Genomic DNA, 19,130 nt, shown 5'->3' on the forward strand with positions numbered 1-19,130 from the left:
TTCCACAGTACCTTGGAGGGCAGTCTGAAGTCTCTTAGGCGTCTGAGGTAGTAAAGACGCTGACGAGCCTTCTTTGCCAGGGAGTTGGTATGGTGGGACCAGGACAGGTCCTGTGAGATGTGAACACCAAGGTACCTGAAACTATCTACTCTCTCCACTGTGGTTTCACTGATCCTCACAGGTTGGTAGTGCTGCTCCTGCTTCTTGCTGCAATCCACGATCAGCTCCTTTGTCTTACTGACGTTTAGGAGGAGATTATTTTCCTGGCACCAGTTTTCCAGGTGTTTAATCTCCTCCAGTTAGGCCCTCTCGTCGTTGTCCGAGATCAGACCCATGACAATGGTGTTGTCAGCAAACTTGACAATGATGGTGGAGTTGGAAGTGGCTGTGCAGTCGTGGGTGTACAGTGAGTAGAGCAGGGGGCTTAGGACACAACCCTGAGGAGCTCCAGTGCTGAGGGTGAGGGTGGATGAGGCACAGTTGCCCACCCGTACTGATTGTGGTCTGTCTGTTAGGAAGTTGGAGATCCAGTCGCACAGGGATGTATGCAGTCCTAGATCCCCCAACTTAGTAGTGAGCAGGGAGGGGATGATAGTGTTAAATGCTGAACTGTAGTCGACAAACAGCATCTTAACATAATTTCCCCTCCCTTCGTCCAGGTGAGTCAGTGTAGTGTGGAGCAGATGTGCAATTGCATCGTCAGTGGAGCGGTTGTGGTGGTATGCAAACTGCAGTGGGTCCATGGAGGCTGGCAGTGAAGATGTGATGAAGTCTCTGACTAGCTATTCAAAGCACTTCATCACAACTGATGTGAGGGCAACAGGGCGGTAGTCATTGAGGTCGGAGGGTCGAGGTTTCTTCGGGACGGGGACGATGGTAGATCGCTTGAAGCTGGACAGGACGATACCGAGCGTCAGGGAGAGACTGAAGATGTCGGTGAATACCGGGGCTAGCTGATCTGCGCAGGCTTTGAGGACCCTCCCGCAGATACCGTCTGGTCCCACCGCCTTCCTGGTATTCACCCTTTTAAACACTCTCCTCACGTCACTCTCCGTGATGATGAGAGGGCGCTGTTCTATGGTGGGCCCTGCGCATGCGCTATTAGCTGCGCCGATAGTACCATTAGCACTAGCGCCGTTAGCATTGGCGCTGCTAGCATTAGTGCTGTTAACAAAGACATAACTAGAGGTCTAATGTGATTCAGAATAAGGTTATCCATAAGTATAAGGGAGATACAGATAAGCTAAGACAACCTCTAACGTATCTTGCAGTATAAGGTCTTGGAAAGTCAGGGCTATGTAGTGTGATGTTTATTAGGACAGCTTTCAGGAACCAGACCAGTTCTTTCTGTCAATAGCTTTTGCCTTAAGGTTATTTGCCACATATAAATTGCCACATCAGATGTTTTAAATACCAGTTACCATTATTTATTTAAATGTATTATTCCCTGTTATTTTATAATTAGTTGTGGTTTAATATTCTTTTTCATGCTACAGTAAAAAGTTGTGTTTTTCTCTTCTATCAAGTTTTATTTTCCAGAACTTGTTAATTTAGTTATTCTTGCATTTCAGATAGGTATGCAATATAGCCAGCAGGATACAAAAAAAAACCCAGCAGAAACACAGAAGTTGCATTCATGAGCACACCTTTATTACTAATTTGACATTTTTATCTTTGATTTGCCATATCCCCACTGCAGATCACACAAGCACTTTGCACTCCGTATGGCTTAATTGCAACGGTCTGTCTGACAGCATACGGCATTGATGCCAGGGGTTTTTGACAACAGCAGGCAGTCGGTCATTCTGCTGCATCTCCTGAAATAGTTGACTAAAGAGATGAAGAGAAAGGACAAATTAATAACTAGAATAAAGCTTCTATACACAATATGGAGTAATTACATTTAGAATGTGGAATTTGTCCCGCCCATCTGAATTACAAACCCACAGATATGCTGGCATTAATGTCAGTTACTCATTACAGGTGTGTCCAGACAAACTGAGATGGCTAAATGTTTTGACAAAGAGCTAAAAAAAAAAAAAGGCATACAGGGATAATTGGTGAAGAGAGCAGAAATACAGGCATCATTGCCAAATGTGCATGTTTCAACAGTGTTGTAACATCCTTTATTAATACATCTGTTACATTTCAGGGTAGAACCTGCAAGACAGAGAAGAGTGGAGAACTGAGGAACAGCTGGGAGCAAAACTTTGTAGACATGGAAGACATTTCAAAAACCTGAATACTGATTTATGTGAGACGTGCCTGTGAGCTTTTGTGCATGTCAGTGTAATGTGCACATGCTTAATAATTTCAGACTGCTAATTGAAGGACATTCGGTTATGAATGTGAAACTGAACTGAAACCTCCAACATGCTCACCACTCATCACCAGCAGGGTAACAACCAGAGTCACAAGCAGGGTCCTCATTATTCTGCAGCATAAACAGGGTGGTTGTTGTCATGTGAAATCATAATTCACAAATACGTTTAAAGACCAAGTTCAGATTTAAATAATAAAACTTTTTAAAAAAATGAAACTTTAAGTTTTAATTTATTTAAGAGTTGAACAAACATAAAATATCCTTTAAAAAGATACAAAGATGTGTCATAAAACAGCTACATCAGTCCGAAGTGAGCCCAAGCTCTCCTGGTGAGCCTGCACTGCTTGTAAAAGATCTCTAAATCCAGTCTGGTCAACATCTTTTGCAAGTATATGTCAAAAAGGTCTTACCTCGAATTTGGATACAGCATAGAATGAATGCAGACTCTTGTCTCTGAGCTCTGATTTTCTACCTATTTGACTCACAACTAATTTCTTTTAACCTTTTAAGCTCTGCCATGCAGGTGCCCTCCCTCCTGATCACATGTCCCTTGTGTTGGTTCAGAAACCAACCCACAATTGTGTAACCAGGATCTACTCCATCACTGCAGCTGTGCTGCCACCACACAACAGAAGTGTCTCACACAAGAACAAGAAAATCACGAGTCTTTATGTTCAAATATAGCAATGATGTGACGGTTACGAGTACTAAGTTCCATGGAGAAGTGTGGCATTCCATGCAAGTGTGGATTACAAGCAGATCTATGGCATTGTGCCAAGATACTTGCCAAGTTTGAAGAAAATCAGTCTTGGAGTAGATAAGATTTTGTTGAAGTGATTCATCAGTCATGAATGTTAAATTTGCAGTGGATAGAACCAAAGTATACATCGAGTTTAAACTAAAGTTTAAATATAGTTATTTTCATACTTGCCAAAGTCTCTCAAAACTGTCATGAAGACATCACACCATACCATGCATTTGGTAAGGATAGGAAAAACACTTAAAATTGTTTTTGAGTTTAGTCCAGTTGCAGTTGAGTACTATTGTCAAGAGAGATGATACAAGTTTCAAGTTTGGTTTATTTGTCACATACATAGTCATACACAGTATAACTCGCAGTGAAATGGTTGAGAGTGCTCTGTCCAAACTGAGGAAAGAAAACAGGGGTGCATAGAGAAATATAGATATTCTATATATGTGAAATATATATATGCAAAGAGAAATATAGATATTCTATGTATGTACAAAATATATTAACAATGTATGTACAATATATGTATATTATGATTATATACACAATGTACAATGTATATGGTTGTGTATATATGTACACAATGTACAGAATGTACAGATCCGTTTTGTAGAATAACATAACATATTTACAGTTGTGTTACAAGGTAATTGAATATATATATATATATATATATATATATATATATATATATATATATATATATACACACAGTTATACAGTTATGTTACATGGTGGTGGTGGTCCCCACAGTTTATCAGTTTCCCTGATTCAGGGCCCAAATGGCCTGTGGGAAGAAGCTCCTCTTCAGTCTCTCTGTCTTGGTCTTCAGGGAGCGAAAGCGCCTCCCTGACCTCAACAGAGAGAAGAGTCTATTGTTGGGATGGGTGGGGTCCTTCACAATCCTCCTGGCCTTGGTCTGGCATTGCTTGTAGTAGATGGTCTGCAGGTCAGGAAGTTCCGTGTGAGTGATGCGCTCTGCTGAACGCACTACCCTTTGGAGTGTTTGTCTGTCCTGCTTGGTGCTATTCCCAAACCAGACTGTGATGTTCCCCATGAGGATGCTCTCGATGGTGCAGGTGTAGAAGTTCCACAGTACCTTGGAGGGCAGTCTGAAGTCTCTTAGGCGTCTGAGGTAGTAAAGACGCTGACGAGCCTTCTTTGCCAGGGAGTTGGTATGGTGGGACCAGGACAGGTCCTGTGAGATGTGAACACCAAGGTACCTGAAACTATCTACTCTCTCCACTGTGGTTTCACTGATCCTCACAGGTTGGTAGTGCTGCTCCTGCTTCTTGCTGCAATCCACGATCAGCTCCTTTGTCTTACTGACGTTTAGGAGGAGATTATTTTCCTGGCACCAGTTTTCCAGGTGTTTAATCTCCTCCAGTTAGGCCCTCTCGTCGTTGTCCGAGATCAGACCCATGACAATGGTGTTGTCAGCAAACTTGACAATGATGGTGGAGTTGGAAGTGGCTGTGCAGTCGTGGGTGTACAGTGAGTAGAGCAGGGGGCTTAGGACACAACCCTGAGGAGCTCCAGTGCTGAGGGTGAGGGTGGATGAGGCACAGTTGCCCACCCGTACTGATTGTGGTCTGTCTGTTAGGAAGTTGGAGATCCAGTCGCACAGGGATGTATGCAGTCCTAGATCCCCCAACTTAGTAGTGAGCAGGGAAGGGATGATAGTGTTAAATGCTGAACTGTAGTCGACAAACAGCATTTTAACATAATTTCCCCTCCCTTCGTCCAGGTGAGTCAGTGTAGTGTGGAGCAGATGTGCAATTGCATCGTCAGTGGAGCGGTTGTGGTGGTATGCAAACTGCAGTGGGTCCATGGAGGCTGGCAGTGAAGATGTGATGAAGTCTCTGACTAGCTATTCAAAGCACTTCATCACAACTGATGTGAGGGCAACAGGGCGGTAGTCATTGAGGTCGGAGGGTCGAGGTTTCTTCGGGACGGGGACGATGGTAGATCGCTTGAAGCTGGACAGGACGATACCGAGCGTCAGCGAGAGACTGAAGATGTCGGTGAATACCGGGGCTAGCTGATCTGCGCAGGCTTTGAGGACCCTCCCGCAGATACCGTCTGGTCCCACCGCCTTCCTGGTATTCACCCTTTTAAACACTCTCCTCACGTCACTCTCCGTGATGATGAGAGGGCGCTGTTCTATGGTGGGCCCTGCGCATGTGCCATTGGCTGCGCCGATAGTACCATTAGCACTAGCGCCGTTAGCATTGGCGCTGCTAGCATTAGTGCTGTTAACAAAGACATAACTAGAGGTCTAATGTGATTCAGAATAAGGTTATCCATAAGTATAAGGGAGATACAGATAAGCTAAGACAACCTCTAACGTATCTTGCAGTATAAGGTCTTGGAAAGTCAGGGCTATGTCGTGTGATGTTTATTAGGACAGCTTTCAGGAACCAGACCAGTTCTTTCTGTCAATAGCTATTGCCTTAAGGTTATTTGCCACATATAAATTGCCACATCAGATGTTTTAAATACCAGTTACCATTATTTATTTAAATGTATTATTCCCTGTTATTTTATAATTAGTTGTGGTTTAATATTCTTTTTCATGCTACAGTAAAAAGTTGTGTTTTTCTCTTCTATCAAGTTTTATTTTCCAGAACTTGTTAATTTAGTTATTCTTGCATTTCAGATAGGTATGCAATATAGCCAGCAGGATACAAAAAAAACCCCAGCAGAAACACAGAAGTTGCATTCATGAGCACACCTTTATTACTAATTTGACATTTTTATCTTTGATTTGCCATATCCCCACTGCAGATCACACAAGCACTTTGCACTCCGTATGGCTTAATTGCAACGGTCTGTCTGACAGCATACGGCATTGATGCCAGGGGTTTTTGACAACAGCAGGCAGTCGGTCATTCTGCTGCATCTCCTGAAATAGTTGACTAAAGAGATGAAGAGAAAAGACAAATTAATAACTAGAATAAAGCTTCTATACACAATATGGAGTAATTACATTTAGAATGTGGAATTTGTCCCGCCCATCTGAATTACAAACCCACAGATATGCTGGCATTAATGTCAGTTACTCATTACAGGTGTGTCCAGACAAACTGAGATGGCTAAATGTTTTGACAAAGAGCTAAAAAAAAAAAAAGGCATACAGGGATAATTGGTGAAGAGAGCAGAAATACAGGCATCATTGCCAAATGTGCATGTTTCAACAGTGTTGTAACATCCTTTATTAATACATCTGTTACATTTCAGGGTAGAACCTGCAAGACAGAGAAGAGTGGAGAACTGAGGAACAGCTGGGAGCAAAACTTTGTAGACATGGAAGACATTTCAAAAACCTGAATACTGATTTATGTGAGACGTGCCTGTGAGCTTTTGTGCATGTCAGTGTAATGTGCACATGCTTAATAATTTCAGACTGCTAATTGAAGGACATTCGGTTATGAATGTGAAACTGAACTGAAACCTCCAACATGCTCACCACTCATCACCAGCAGGGTAACAACCAGAGTCACAAGCAGGGTCCTCATTATTCTGCAGCATAAACAGGGTGGTTGTTGTCATGTGAAATCATAATTCACAAATACGTTTAAAGACCAAGTTCAGATTTAAATAATAAAACTTTTTAAAAAAATGAAACTTTAAGTTTTAATTTATTTAAGAGTTGAACAAACATAAAATATCCTTTAAAAAGATACAAAGATGTGTCATAAAACAGCTACATCAGTCCGAAGTGAGCCCAAGCTCTCCTGGTGAGCCTGCACTGCTTGTAAAAGATCTCTAAATCCAGTCTGGTCAACATCTTTTGCAAGTATATGTCAAAAAGGTCTTACCTCGAATTTGGATACAGCATAGAATGAATGCAGACTCTTGTCTCTGAGCTCTGATTTTCTACCTATTTGACTCACAACTAATTTCTTTTAACCTTTTAAGCTCTGCCATGCAGGTGCCCTCCCTCCTGATCACATGTCCCTTGTGTTGGTTCAGAAACCAACCCACAATTGTGTAACCAGGATCTACTCCATCACTGCAGCTGTGCTGCCACCACACAACAGAAGTGTCTCACACAAGAACAAGAAAATCACGAGTCTTTATGTTCAAATATAGCAATGATGTGACGGTTACGAGTACTAAGTTCCATGAAGAAGTGTGGCATTCCATGCAAGTGTGGATTACAAGCAGATCTATGGCATTGTGCCAAGATACTTGCCAAGTTTGAAGAAAATCAGTCTTGGAGTAGATAAGATTTTGTTGAAGTGATTCATCAGTCATGAATGTTAAATTTGCAGTGGATAGAACCAAAGTATACATCGAGTTTAAACTAAAGTTTAAATATAGTTATTTTCATACTTGCCAAAGTCTCTCAAAACTGTCATGAAGACATCACACCATACCATGCATTTGGTAAGGATAGGAAAAACACTTAAAATTGTTTTTGAGTTTAGTCCAGTTGCAGTTGAGTACTATTGTCAAGAGAGATGATACAAGTTTCAAGTTTGGTTTATTTGTCACATACATAGTCATACACAGTATAACTCGCAGTGAAATGGTTGAGAGTGCTCTGTCCAAACTGAGGAAAGAAAACAGGGGTGCATAGAGAAATATAGATATTCTATATATGTGAAATATATATATGCAAAGAGAAATATAGATATTCTATGTATGTACAAAATATATTAACAATGTATGTACAATATATGTATATTATGATTATATACACAATGTACAATGTATATGGTTGTGTATATATGTACACAATGTACAGAATGTACAGATCCGTTTTGTAGAATAACATAACATATTTACAGTTGTGTTACAAGGTAATTGAATATATATATATATATATATATATATATATATATATATATATATATATATATATATATATATATATATATACACACAGTTATACAGTTATGTTACATGGTGGTGGTGGTCCCCACAGTTTATCAGTTTCCCTGATTCAGGGCCCAAATGGCCTGTGGGAAGAAGCTCCTCTTCAGTCTCTCTGTCTTGGTCTTCAGGGAGCGAAAGCGCCTCCCTGACCTCAACAGAGAGAAGAGTCTATTGTTGGGATGGGTGGGGTCCTTCACAATCCTCCTGGCCTTGGTCTGGCATTGCTTGTAGTAGATGGTCTGCAGGTCAGGAAGTTCCGTGTGAGTGATGCGCTCTGCTGAACGCACTACCCTTTGGAGTGTTTGTCTGTCCTGCTTGGTGCTATTCCCAAACCAGACTGTGATGTTCCCCATGAGGATGCTCTCGATGGTGCAGGTGTAGAAGTTCCACAGTACCTTGGAGGGCAGTCTGAAGTCTCTTAGGCGTCTGAGGTAGTAAAGACGCTGACGAGCCTTCTTTGCCAGGGAGTTGGTATGGTGGGACCAGGACAGGTCCTGTGAGATGTGAACACCAAGGTACCTGAAACTATCTACTCTCTCCACTGTGGTTTCACTGATCCTCACAGGTTGGTAGTGCTGCTCCTGCTTCTTGCTGCAATCCACGATCAGCTCCTTTGTCTTACTGACGTTTAGGAGGAGATTATTTTCCTGGCACCAGTTTTCCAGGTGTTTAATCTCCTCCAGTTAGGCCCTCTCGTCGTTGTCCGAGATCAGACCCATGACAATGGTGTTGTCAGCAAACTTGACAATGATGGTGGAGTTGGAAGTGGCTGTGCAGTCGTGGGTGTACAGTGAGTAGAGCAGGGGGCTTAGGACACAACCCTGAGGAGCTCCAGTGCTGAGGGTGAGGGTGGATGAGGCACAGTTGCCCACCCGTACTGATTGTGGTCTGTCTGTTAGGAAGTTGGAGATCCAGTCGCACAGGGATGTATGCAGTCCTAGATCCCCCAACTTAGTAGTGAGCAGGGAGGGGATGATAGTGTTAAATGCTGAACTGTAGTCGACAAACAGCATCTTAACATAATTTCCCCTCCCTTCGTCCAGGTGAGTCAGTGTAGTGTGGAGCAGATGTGCAATTGCATCGTCAGTGGAGCGGTTGTGGTGGTATGCAAACTGCAGTGGGTCCATGGAGGCTGGCAGTGAAGATGTGATGAAGTCTCTGACTAGCTATTCAAAGCACTTCATCACAACTGATGTGAGGGCAACAGGGCGGTAGTCATTGAGGTCGGTGGGTCGAGGTTTCTTCGGGACGGGGACGATGGTAGATCGCTTGAAGCTGGACAGGACGATACCGAGCGTCAGCGAGAGACTGAAGATGTCGGTGAATACCGGGGCTAGCTGATCTGCGCAGGCTTTGAGGACCCTCCCGCAGATACCGTCTGGTCCCACCGCCTTCCTGGTATTCACCCTTTTAAACACTCTCCTCACGTCACTCTCCGTGATGATGAGAGGGCGCTGTTCTATGGTGGGCCCTGCGCATGTGCCATTGGCTGCGCCGATAGTACCATTAGCACTAGCGCCGTTAGCATTGGCGCTGCTAGCATTAGTGCTGTTAACAAAGACATAACTAGAGGTCTAATGTGATTCAGAATAAGGTTATCCATAAGTATAAGGGAGATACAGATAAGCTAAGACAACCTCTAACGTATCTTGCAGTATAAGGTCTTGGAAAGTCAGGGCTATGTCGTGTGATGTTTATTAGGACAGCTTTCAGGAACCAGACCAGTTCTTTCTGTCAATAGCTATTGCCTTAAGGTTATTTGCCACATATAAATTGCCACATCAGATGTTTTAAATACCAGTTACCATTATTTATTTAAATGTATTATTCCCTGTTATTTTATAATTAGCTGTGGTTTAATATTCTTTTTCATGCTACAGTAAAAAGTTGTGTTTTTCTCTTCTATCAAGTTTTATTATCCAGAACTTGTTAATTTAGTTATTCTTGCATTTCAGATAGGTATGCAATATAGCCAGCAGGATACAAAAAAACCCGTATGGCTTAATTGCAACGGTCTGTCTGACAGCATACGGCATTGATGCCAGGAGTTCTTGACAATAGCAGGCAGTCGGTCATTCTGCTGCATCTCCTGAAATAGTTGACTAAAGAGATGAAGAGAAAGGACAGATTAATAAATAGAATAAAGCTTCTATACACAATATGGAGTAATTACATTTAGAATGTGGAATTTGTCCCGACCATCTGAATTACAAACCCACAGATATGCTGGCATTAATGTCAGTTACTCATTACAGGTGTGTCCAGACAAACTGAGATGGCTAAATGTTTTGACAAAGAGCTAAAAAAAAAAAGGCATACAGGAATAATTGGTGAAGACAGCAGAAATACAGGCATCATTGCCTTTAAAATTGCCCTGTTCAATATAGCAACTGGAGAAGTGTGGCATTCCATGCAAGTGTGGATTCCTGTCATGGAACGCTCCCCTTCCTGCTGATTACGTGGTACGTAAGTTTTTATAATTTACTTTATTTCTATTTTAATAATTTATTTATCTTTTAATGCATTCTAATTAATTTTTTACATTTCAATATCTAATATGTTTTCTATTTAAATCAACTACATTTAACTTTACTGAAATAAATTGTTTAGATAAGTGTATCTTTCTTTCTTATTCTTTTGGCAAAGACCTTCCTGAGGTGATAAATCTCAGGAAGTAATAAACTGTATTACTTTGAATGGGCCCTGTGAATGAAAAGCGCTATACAAATAAATTTACCTTGGCTTGGCATAAGTCAGGAGACTTGATGGTATTTATTGAATGCACACAGAAACGAGTCTAACTATGTATGGTTTCTGCATAGTATTAGTCACGAGTCTAACTATGTATGGTTTCTGTATGGTATTAGTCACGAGTCTAACTATGTATGGTTTCTGTATGGTATTAGTCACGAGTCTAACTATGCAGAGCAGCCTTTAAAAAGAAAAGGAACCATAAAACCTGGCAAACGTGGCAAAGAACACAAAACACATTTAGGAAGCATAACATTTTCTCACATGGTGACTTTGCAAAACTGCAAATTATAATGCTTTTGTTTGGTTTTAAAGCCACTGATGTCAGAACAATGTTGACATGGCAGAGTTGGAATATGCAGTGCTAAAGAGTACAGTGTGTTAGTACACAGTGTCAAGTGTTTTTATAGTCAAGTATAGTATGTTAATACAGATTATGGAGCGTTTAAAAGTCATCCGGGTGTTTGACATGTGATTGGACAAATGACTGTTGACACTGGCAAAAGAAATTGAGCCAACATGACTCTTAAAACTCTTATATGTGGAGGTTTATCTTCTGAGATTGTATTTAAGCACAACATGCATGCCATTCACTTGCAGAACTGGAATTGGTAAATTCATCAAGCAATTCACACAGGAAAAACCATGATGTCTAGCCTGGAGCATCAGTGACAGCGACAGAGATGACAAAAGTAGATGTATTTTAGAACCACAGAGTGGAAACCCACATACTTAATTTGCAGTGAGGCAGAAGGAGGGAACTGGAAGTACAGTGTTCCCTGTTTCCATAGACACAGCTCTAAACACAAGAACGAAACCTCAGCAATCTGAACCAACATGTTTTAAGGATGTTGTTCTTTAGTCTGTTCTTAATTGAAAAACAAAACAAAACAACAACCCCCCAAAAATCCTACAGGTAAGAGATGCTGTAAGAAAGTTGGTTGGACTCTTGTGACATCTGTAAAAGATGATATCCGTCTTCAAGATTAACTTCAAGATAACCATTAGAATGTGAATTAGATTAGGGTGTGACTGTGGACCTATGACAGTAGCAACTGTGACTGATAAAGATATTATAATGAAATTAAAGTTATTGATAGTGTGATATATCCAGATGTTGAAGCTTGGAAATATTTGTGTAGTAGCTGAAGCTGAAATACCTGTTTAATTTTTAATTCAAGGGTGTGTACACCAATATCACCACACAGAGCCAAAAGTAAGAGAATCTGTTTTACTATCCAAATATTCTAAGGTTTTCTGGATGGACCCCATAAGCCATTTCATTAATGAAGAATACAATTAAAATGATTTATGAGTTGAAGAGATGAAGATGAAGAGAAAGGACAGATGAAGAGAAAGGACAGATTAATAACTAGAACAACCTTCCATACACAATGTGGAGTAATTACATTTAGAATGTGGAATTTGTCCCAAACATCTAAATTACAAAGGACAGTGAACCCACAGATATGCTGGCATTAATGTCAGTTACTCATTACAGGTGTGTCCAGACAAACATGGCTAAATGTTTTGACAAAGAGCTAAAAAAAAGGCATACAGGGATAATTGGTGAAGACAGCAGAAATACAGGCATTATTGCCAAATGCGCATGTTTCAACAGTGTTGTAACATCCTTTATTAATACATCTGTTACATTTCAGGGTAGAACCTGCAAGACAGAGAAGAGTGGAGAACTGAGGAACAGCTGGGAGCAAAACTTCGTAGACATGGAAGACATTTCAAAAACCTGAATACTGATTTATGTGAGACGTGCCTGTGAGCTTTTGTGCATGTCAGTGTAATGTGCACATGCTTAATAATTTCAGACTGCTAATTGAAGGACATTCGGTTATGAATGTGAAACTGAACTGAAACCTCCAACATGCTCACCACTCATCACCAGCAGGGCAACAACCAGAGTCACAAGCAGGGTCCTCATTATTCTGCAGCATAAACAGGGAGGTTGTTGTCATGTGAAATCATAATTCATAAATACGTTTAAAGACCAAGTTCAAATTTAAATAATAAAACTTTAAAAAATGAAACTTTGTCCTTTTAAAAGATACAAAGATATAAAAGATGTGTCATAAAACAGCTACATCAGTCAGAAGTCAGCCCAAGCTCTCATGGTGATCCTGTGCTGCTTGTAAAAGATCTCTAAATCCAATCTGGTCAACATTTGCAAGTATATGCCAAAAGGTCTTACCTTGAATTTGGATGCAGTGTAGTATGAATGCAGACTCTTGTCTCTGAGCTCTGGTTTTCTAGCTATTTGACTCACAGATAACTTCTGTTACTCTTATAAGCTCTCCCATGCAGGTGCCCTCCTCCTGTCCCTAGAGTTGGTCATAGCGTTGCTATGCCAACATACCTAATTGTAAGCTACAGCTTGTTAGAGATTTTCTTTGATCAAATAAAAAATGGAAATTAATGATACTTTTTACTGTACTGCATTATGACGACAAAGACATTCCCATAGAAGAGTGCTGCTTTATTTTCTAACCTTATAGTTTTACAGTTGCAGTTTTCTTTTTAGACTTTTTTTTTTTTTTTTAATATACCACAGCCTTCAAAAGTTCACCACAGTAAACAGTGATATTAATATCCAAATGAAATATGGCCCCTGTGTGGGATTAATTGATATTACTCATACCTATAATTAAACCAATAAATAAATTATATTGTTTTTACTTTTATTTTAATCTCACAAGCAAATCTTTCATGTTCAAATATAGCAACAATGTGAAGGTTATGCATACTAAGTTCCATGGAGAAGTGTGGCATTGTGCCAAGATACTTGCAAAGTTTGAGGACAATCAGTCTTGGAGTACATTAGACTTTGTTGAAGTGATTCATTAGTCATGAATGTTAAATTTGCAGTGAATAGAACCAAAGTGTTCATGATTTTAAACCATAGTTTTATACTTTTCATACTTGCCAAAGTCTATCAAAACCGTCATGAAGACATCACACCATACCATACATTTGGTGCAGATAAGAAAAACACTTTTTTTTTTTTAGGAAAAACACTGATTTTTAAGTTTATTACAGTTGCAGTTGAGTACTAGTGTCAAGAAAAATGACATGAAGACATAACTAGAGGTCTAATGTGTCAGAATAAGGTTATCTCTAAGTATAGGGTAGATATAGATAACCCAAATCAAACTCTAATGTATCTTGCAGTATACGTTCCTGGAAAGCCAGTTCTATATCATGTGATGTTTACTAGGACAGCTTTCAGGAACCAGGCCAGTTCTTCCCTGTAACAGTTGTTCCCTTCAATTTTTTTTTCCCACAACACATAAATTGCCACATCAGACTGTTTTTGTACATATTACCTCACAAGGCAAATTGTGGGAATTTCCAAACCAAACTTGAAACAAAGTATTTCTGGATTAAAAATGCATCAGTTAAAGTGACACATTCAAACAAAGCTGTAATATGTGTAATATTTTACAAGATTGTATTACAAATTTGTTGCAAATTCTTAAATATGAGATTGTGTGCGCTGGAAAGATGTAACCTCTATCACTGTTGGAATGTAATGTTGTGAATTATGCTGTATACAGACACACATAACATCCTCAATGAACAGGAAATCACCAGCAGTTATGCCCGCTAGGAAAACTGTTGTGTTGCATCAAAAAGAAAGGAACCACAAACCAGTGTCATAAACCACCTGGCAGACTAAGAAAGGTTACACACAAAGAATAAAGCAACATGAACATAGTGTGACCACAGAGGTCACACTGTGAAGCATGTTGAAGTATAACACTGGTTCTTATAAACAAGCATTTTTACAGATTAAAGACAAAGGTGATGCTTTGTTAAACTTATCAGCTCCCTTTTATAAATCATAATGCCCACAGCAGTGCTCAGCAGGCAAACTGCCCATCAGAATTGTCTGACCTATATTTAAAGAAGTTTAAAGTTTAAATGATGCCATATAGTTATTTCATGCTATTGTGCCCCCTCTTTCTGCTTATATGTTTATTGTGTAATGGTGTGGAATGGAACACAATATCATGTTTACTTCAGAAAAATTATAAGATATTCTAACATGCCATAAACAATCAGCATGTGGCAGGTCACTCTTGTCAAAGGTAGGAGTCATGGGTGTGTGTCTGCATTTGATTGTTTTGTGTTAGTTTAATGGTGGGATACTGGGTGGGGGAGGGAGCCTAATGTAACCAAGTACAGGAATGTCTCTCTCTGAGCATCTCACTGTGCATATCTGCCTGATCTGTTTGGGTTATTCAGCCCACCCATGACCAGTTTTATTCAAAGGTTCTTATTTTCTTACAGTACATCTTCTTTCATTATTATTACTATACAAATAATCGCAAAATGCATCCCTTAAAAAAATACAAGTCTCAAATTAAAACCCCTAAGCGAGTGAGAAATAGAGACAACAGAGTGGAGATGGAGTGGAGTTGGAATGAATTTGGAGCAGAGGTGAAGCACAGATTGAGCGGAGTTGGAGCAGAGTTGGAATGAATTTGGAGCAGAGGTGGAGCACAGATTGAGTGGAGTTGGAGCAGAGTTGGAGCAGAGATGGAGTGCAGTTGGAGCATAGTTGCAGCAGAGATGAAGCAGAGTTGGAGCAGAGATGGAGCAGAGTTGAAGTAGAGTTGGAGGAGAGTTGGAGGCTCTGCAGAGCACTGTGAGTGAGTTATGGTATTATCCAAAGCTCTTCTCCACTCACAGACTCTGCTTCTGACAGCACATGGGAAGCATGTTCAGACTACCCCCTTAGAAAGAAGCATACGGACAACTGATGCAGCTCCAGAAATAGTTAACTAAGGAGATCAAGAATAAGGCATTTTAGTAGTCAGCTCAAGCCTTAAGCCTTTTTAAAAGGGATTTTAAGATTTTTTATATTGATACAGATACCTAAGATACAAAGTCAATGACCCTACCTGGTATTTTAAATTAATTTTGAAATAATTGATCGTTTCAGCTTGTAGTCCTCTGGTATGGCACTACAAGTGTGTTAAATAGGAACATACATGGCTAATCAATTGAATAAAAAGTTAGAGAAGACATACAGGGGCAGATAGTAAACAGCAGAGGTACAGTCATCTTATATATATTTATAAATGCACATATGTCAATGATAGTAGTGCATCTGCTAATAGCACTTGTGAGAACACAGTGGCTACATTTCAAGGCAGAACCTAAGAACACTCTATTTACATTTATTAAAAAGTCAATATGTAAAGTTTCATTTTTTAGCATCAGCAAAGCAGAAGAGGCAAAGAATACATTTTCTTCAAACAAATGCGATTAGGCAAAGAGTAATACACACATACTACACAAATCAAGTATTTAAAACAACACTTTAACCATTCATTTTAAACCAAAGGACCTATTTGGAGAGGAGCACAGCATTCTGGGAGTCCTCGTTGTGCGCCTCTCTGCTCTCTCATTGGCTCAAAGCTTAAGCCCATGGTAGATGCCACAGTGTTCAAATCAAATCAAATCAAATCAAAATGTATTTATATAACGCTTTTTACAACAGATGTTGTTACGAAGCAGCTTTACGAATGTCCAAGACCAAGCACCTAGTAAGCAAGTCAAGGGTGAGAGTGGCAAGGAAAGAGCATGAGGAAAAAACCTTGAGAGGAACCGAGACTCAAACGGAGGGGGGATGTGCTTCCATTGTTTTTCCAGGGTTTTTCCCACCCTGTTCCAGAATGCACTGCAACTGAAATTATTCACATTATTTGAGGTTTTCCCGCTATTGCATAAGAGCAGTATCAATCCAGAGGTGGGCATGCCATTGTATCTTTATAGGCTAATGGCTATTTTATCAGACCCTTGTTGTCTGGAATCCTTCCAATCCCGATATTGTGATCATTCTATAGCCATGTGCAATAACTTAGATGTTTTAGACCCCACATCTGTGCAACAGTCCTAGTGAAACATGACTGACCCTCAAAACCATAATAAACATTGTGTAAACCCATGGGCTGAGATATGTGAGAACATGTATGCAAGCTTTATGTATGTATCTGTACTATATGCACATGCAGAGAAACAAACACATATTCAGTAAATGTTCCTAAAAGAAGTAGAGATGTGAAGTATGGCTATTGTTTACAAATAAGAAAGAATTATAATTTTAAAAATTCATTTGAAAAGCTCCATTAGTATGAACACAAACTCTCCTAATTCTAATTAAAAGAAGTCTGATGCTGTGCCACTTGTAAAAGGACTCAAAGATCCCTCCAATTTAGTCTCTATTACATGTATAGACCAAATAATTTACACTGAATGTGGATTGTTAAGTATGAATATTGACAATTGTCAGTTATGTATCTGTTTTGAATCCTGGTTCTTCTGTCCAGTTTAATCAAATTTGTCTTCCTGAGGATGACCCTCTCAGTTACATGTTTCTATTGCTATAGTTGTGTAACCATCTTCCGCTCAATCACTTTACAGGGAAAATACATTGTCATTCATTTAGCCTCAGGGGAAGTGTGTAGTATATGACTGTACACATACAGTTGGCCTATATACAGTTAGAATCTACTGGATTACACCATTTCACTGATATTTCTTTCCTGTCTACCTGACCTCATACTGGGTAATGTAAACTGCCCCTTATAAATATTTTTTCTATATACAAGGGAGATACAAAAAACAATTCTTCATTAAGCATGTGCACACATTTCTGTAATTCATTCCTGTAATTCCCCACACACCATATGTAGCAGGAAATTACGGCAAAGGGTGAAAGTATTTCTACTGCAGAGTTCCCATATCCAAGCTGTGTGAATAAACAAACGCAATCCAGGCCTTACTGAAGGCAAAGCAAATATGGTTTATTGACCAAACACCACATGATTTTACCTCATGCTGGGGAGACCGCAAAAGGGGGAAATATTTAACAAAATGAAAGAATGGAACAAACCAGCCATAATCCTCCTCTACATTACTTCATTAACTAGCCCACTACTAAAGCACATGGGGCATTTACCCATCTACTGGCCACCAATGCACAGACACCCCCATGCTGCTATACACAACGCATCCAGTCGACGAATGTCGTGTGATCTGAGAGTTTGCTTGCATCAGAAGTGAATTACAAGATCTGCAGAACAATTTTTACATTGTATATTTGTTGTGATGTATTGTCTAGATGCATCATTTCATATTAATCTTTTCATTATTGTGCAACTTCACATTTATTTAATTTTAATTGTAAACTTTAATTCTTTTTCAGTGTAATTTTCATACATTGAAGTAGATGGTATTAAGACAAGCTGTAATAGATATTCAGATGCAGGTGTGGTGGTGCAGGGAATCTGTGCATCATACACTGGTGGAATTGCTAGACCTTCATAAGGAGCAAACATCTGATATGATACTGATTTATCAACTGCCCTCACAATTAGACCTCTGGTACATGAAACAACACCCGCATAATGCAAGTAGGGTTGTCCCTATCGCTACACTAGAAAAGACACTTAAAATGATACGTTTCCAATTTCTAAAAATTGAATCAAACCAGTAATACTGTTATTTACTAGAATTCTCGGTCAATTGATTGCGTAGTGACTAACCTGCAAAATGCTCTTGTAATAGAAGTATCAGGTGTAGTATTATTTGGAAAAAACAAAAAAAAACAAACAAAAAAAAACAACATAACGCGAGGGAGGTGGAAAGCGAACACACTTGCGGAGTGGCGGCGCCTTGGACTTGAGACGGAAATTAATTACATAGGGAAACCATAATAGAAGGGACGCATGGGATAGAATAACTAAATAATATGTTTAATAACAGACACAGACTAACAGTACAGAATAGAGCAAAAGAACAAAACAGGTTAACATAAGAGTAACAGGCTAACAGGGTGAGGGCGAGAACTAGGGAATTAAACATAAAAAGAGCTATTAAACTAGAACATGCGGGGAGAACACAGAACTGGACTACATCTGGTAGACAAACAACAACAACCAAGACAAAAAACATAAGTAATAATAACTCAAAGAAAATCAGATAAGCCTTGCGTATATATTAAGAGGAAACAAACAGAAGCGAAGTGATGGGAGAACACCGGACGATGAAAGAGAGCGGAATCAAACAAGCAAACATTAACGGGGAAAGCAGCGTAGACAAAAACATAGAGACAGTAGAACAGACGAGCGAACAGCAGACAACTAGCGAACATGAACAGGGAAAGCAACACAGACAGAGAGGGTAACTTAACAGGGAGCGCGGGACAAGAGCAAGCGGGATATGCCTCAACAATGACCGACAAACAACAGACGCAGGAACAAGGTTCACACAGGACCACAATTAGGGACAAACTAGGAACAGCTGGAGGTAAAGGGAGGTGACAGGGAACCATGGAGACAGACGAAAAACTGGAAAACACGGAAGAAAACACTGGAAGTTCATCCGGTCAACATTCTT

At 39.8% G+C, this 19,130-nt stretch overlaps 3 protein-coding genes across 5 annotated transcripts; all 3 read right to left on the reverse strand.

Moving 5' to 3' along the window:
* Positions 1-1,628: 1,628 nt before the first annotated feature.
* On the reverse strand, positions 1,629-2,843 carry LOC118241733 (weak neurotoxin WNTX33-like). Of its 2 annotated transcripts, none has more exons than XM_035528523.1 (4): positions 2,734-2,843; positions 2,382-2,434; positions 2,050-2,160; positions 1,629-1,830 (listed from the first exon to the last, which is right to left on the reverse strand). In XM_035528523.1, the coding sequence occupies exons 1-4, from the start codon at positions 2,751-2,753 to the stop codon at positions 1,730-1,732; spliced, it is 285 nt and encodes a 94-aa protein (XP_035384416.1). In that variant the 5' UTR covers positions 2,754-2,843; the 3' UTR covers positions 1,629-1,729. The 2 variants fall into 2 exon arrangements, with proteins under 2 accessions (XP_035384416.1, XP_035384415.1); XM_035528522.1 differs by having other exon boundaries at positions 2,361-2,434.
* A 2,947-nt stretch (positions 2,844-5,790) lies between these two features.
* On the reverse strand, positions 5,791-7,005 carry LOC118241732 (weak neurotoxin WNTX33-like). Of its 2 annotated transcripts, none has more exons than XM_035528519.1 (4): positions 6,896-7,005; positions 6,544-6,596; positions 6,212-6,322; positions 5,791-5,992 (listed from the first exon to the last, which is right to left on the reverse strand). In XM_035528519.1, the coding sequence occupies exons 1-4, from the start codon at positions 6,913-6,915 to the stop codon at positions 5,892-5,894; spliced, it is 285 nt and encodes a 94-aa protein (XP_035384412.1). In that variant the 5' UTR covers positions 6,916-7,005; the 3' UTR covers positions 5,791-5,891. The 2 variants fall into 2 exon arrangements, with proteins under 2 accessions (XP_035384412.1, XP_035384411.1); XM_035528518.1 differs by having other exon boundaries at positions 6,523-6,596.
* A 2,954-nt stretch (positions 7,006-9,959) lies between these two features.
* On the reverse strand, positions 9,960-12,706 carry LOC118241749 (alpha-neurotoxin homolog 8-like). The gene is made up of 3 exons (XM_035528579.1): positions 12,600-12,706; positions 12,268-12,378; positions 9,960-10,060 (listed from the first exon to the last, which is right to left on the reverse strand). The coding sequence occupies exons 1-3, from the start codon at positions 12,646-12,648 to the stop codon at positions 9,960-9,962; spliced, it is 261 nt and encodes an 86-aa protein (XP_035384472.1). The 5' UTR covers positions 12,649-12,706.
* Between the last annotated feature and the right edge of the window lie 6,424 nt (positions 12,707-19,130).

This window comes from Electrophorus electricus, chromosome 7, assembly GCF_013358815.1.
Source record: "Electrophorus electricus isolate fEleEle1 chromosome 7, fEleEle1.pri, whole genome shotgun sequence".
NCBI classification, from domain to species: domain Eukaryota; kingdom Metazoa; phylum Chordata; class Actinopteri; order Gymnotiformes; family Gymnotidae; genus Electrophorus; species Electrophorus electricus.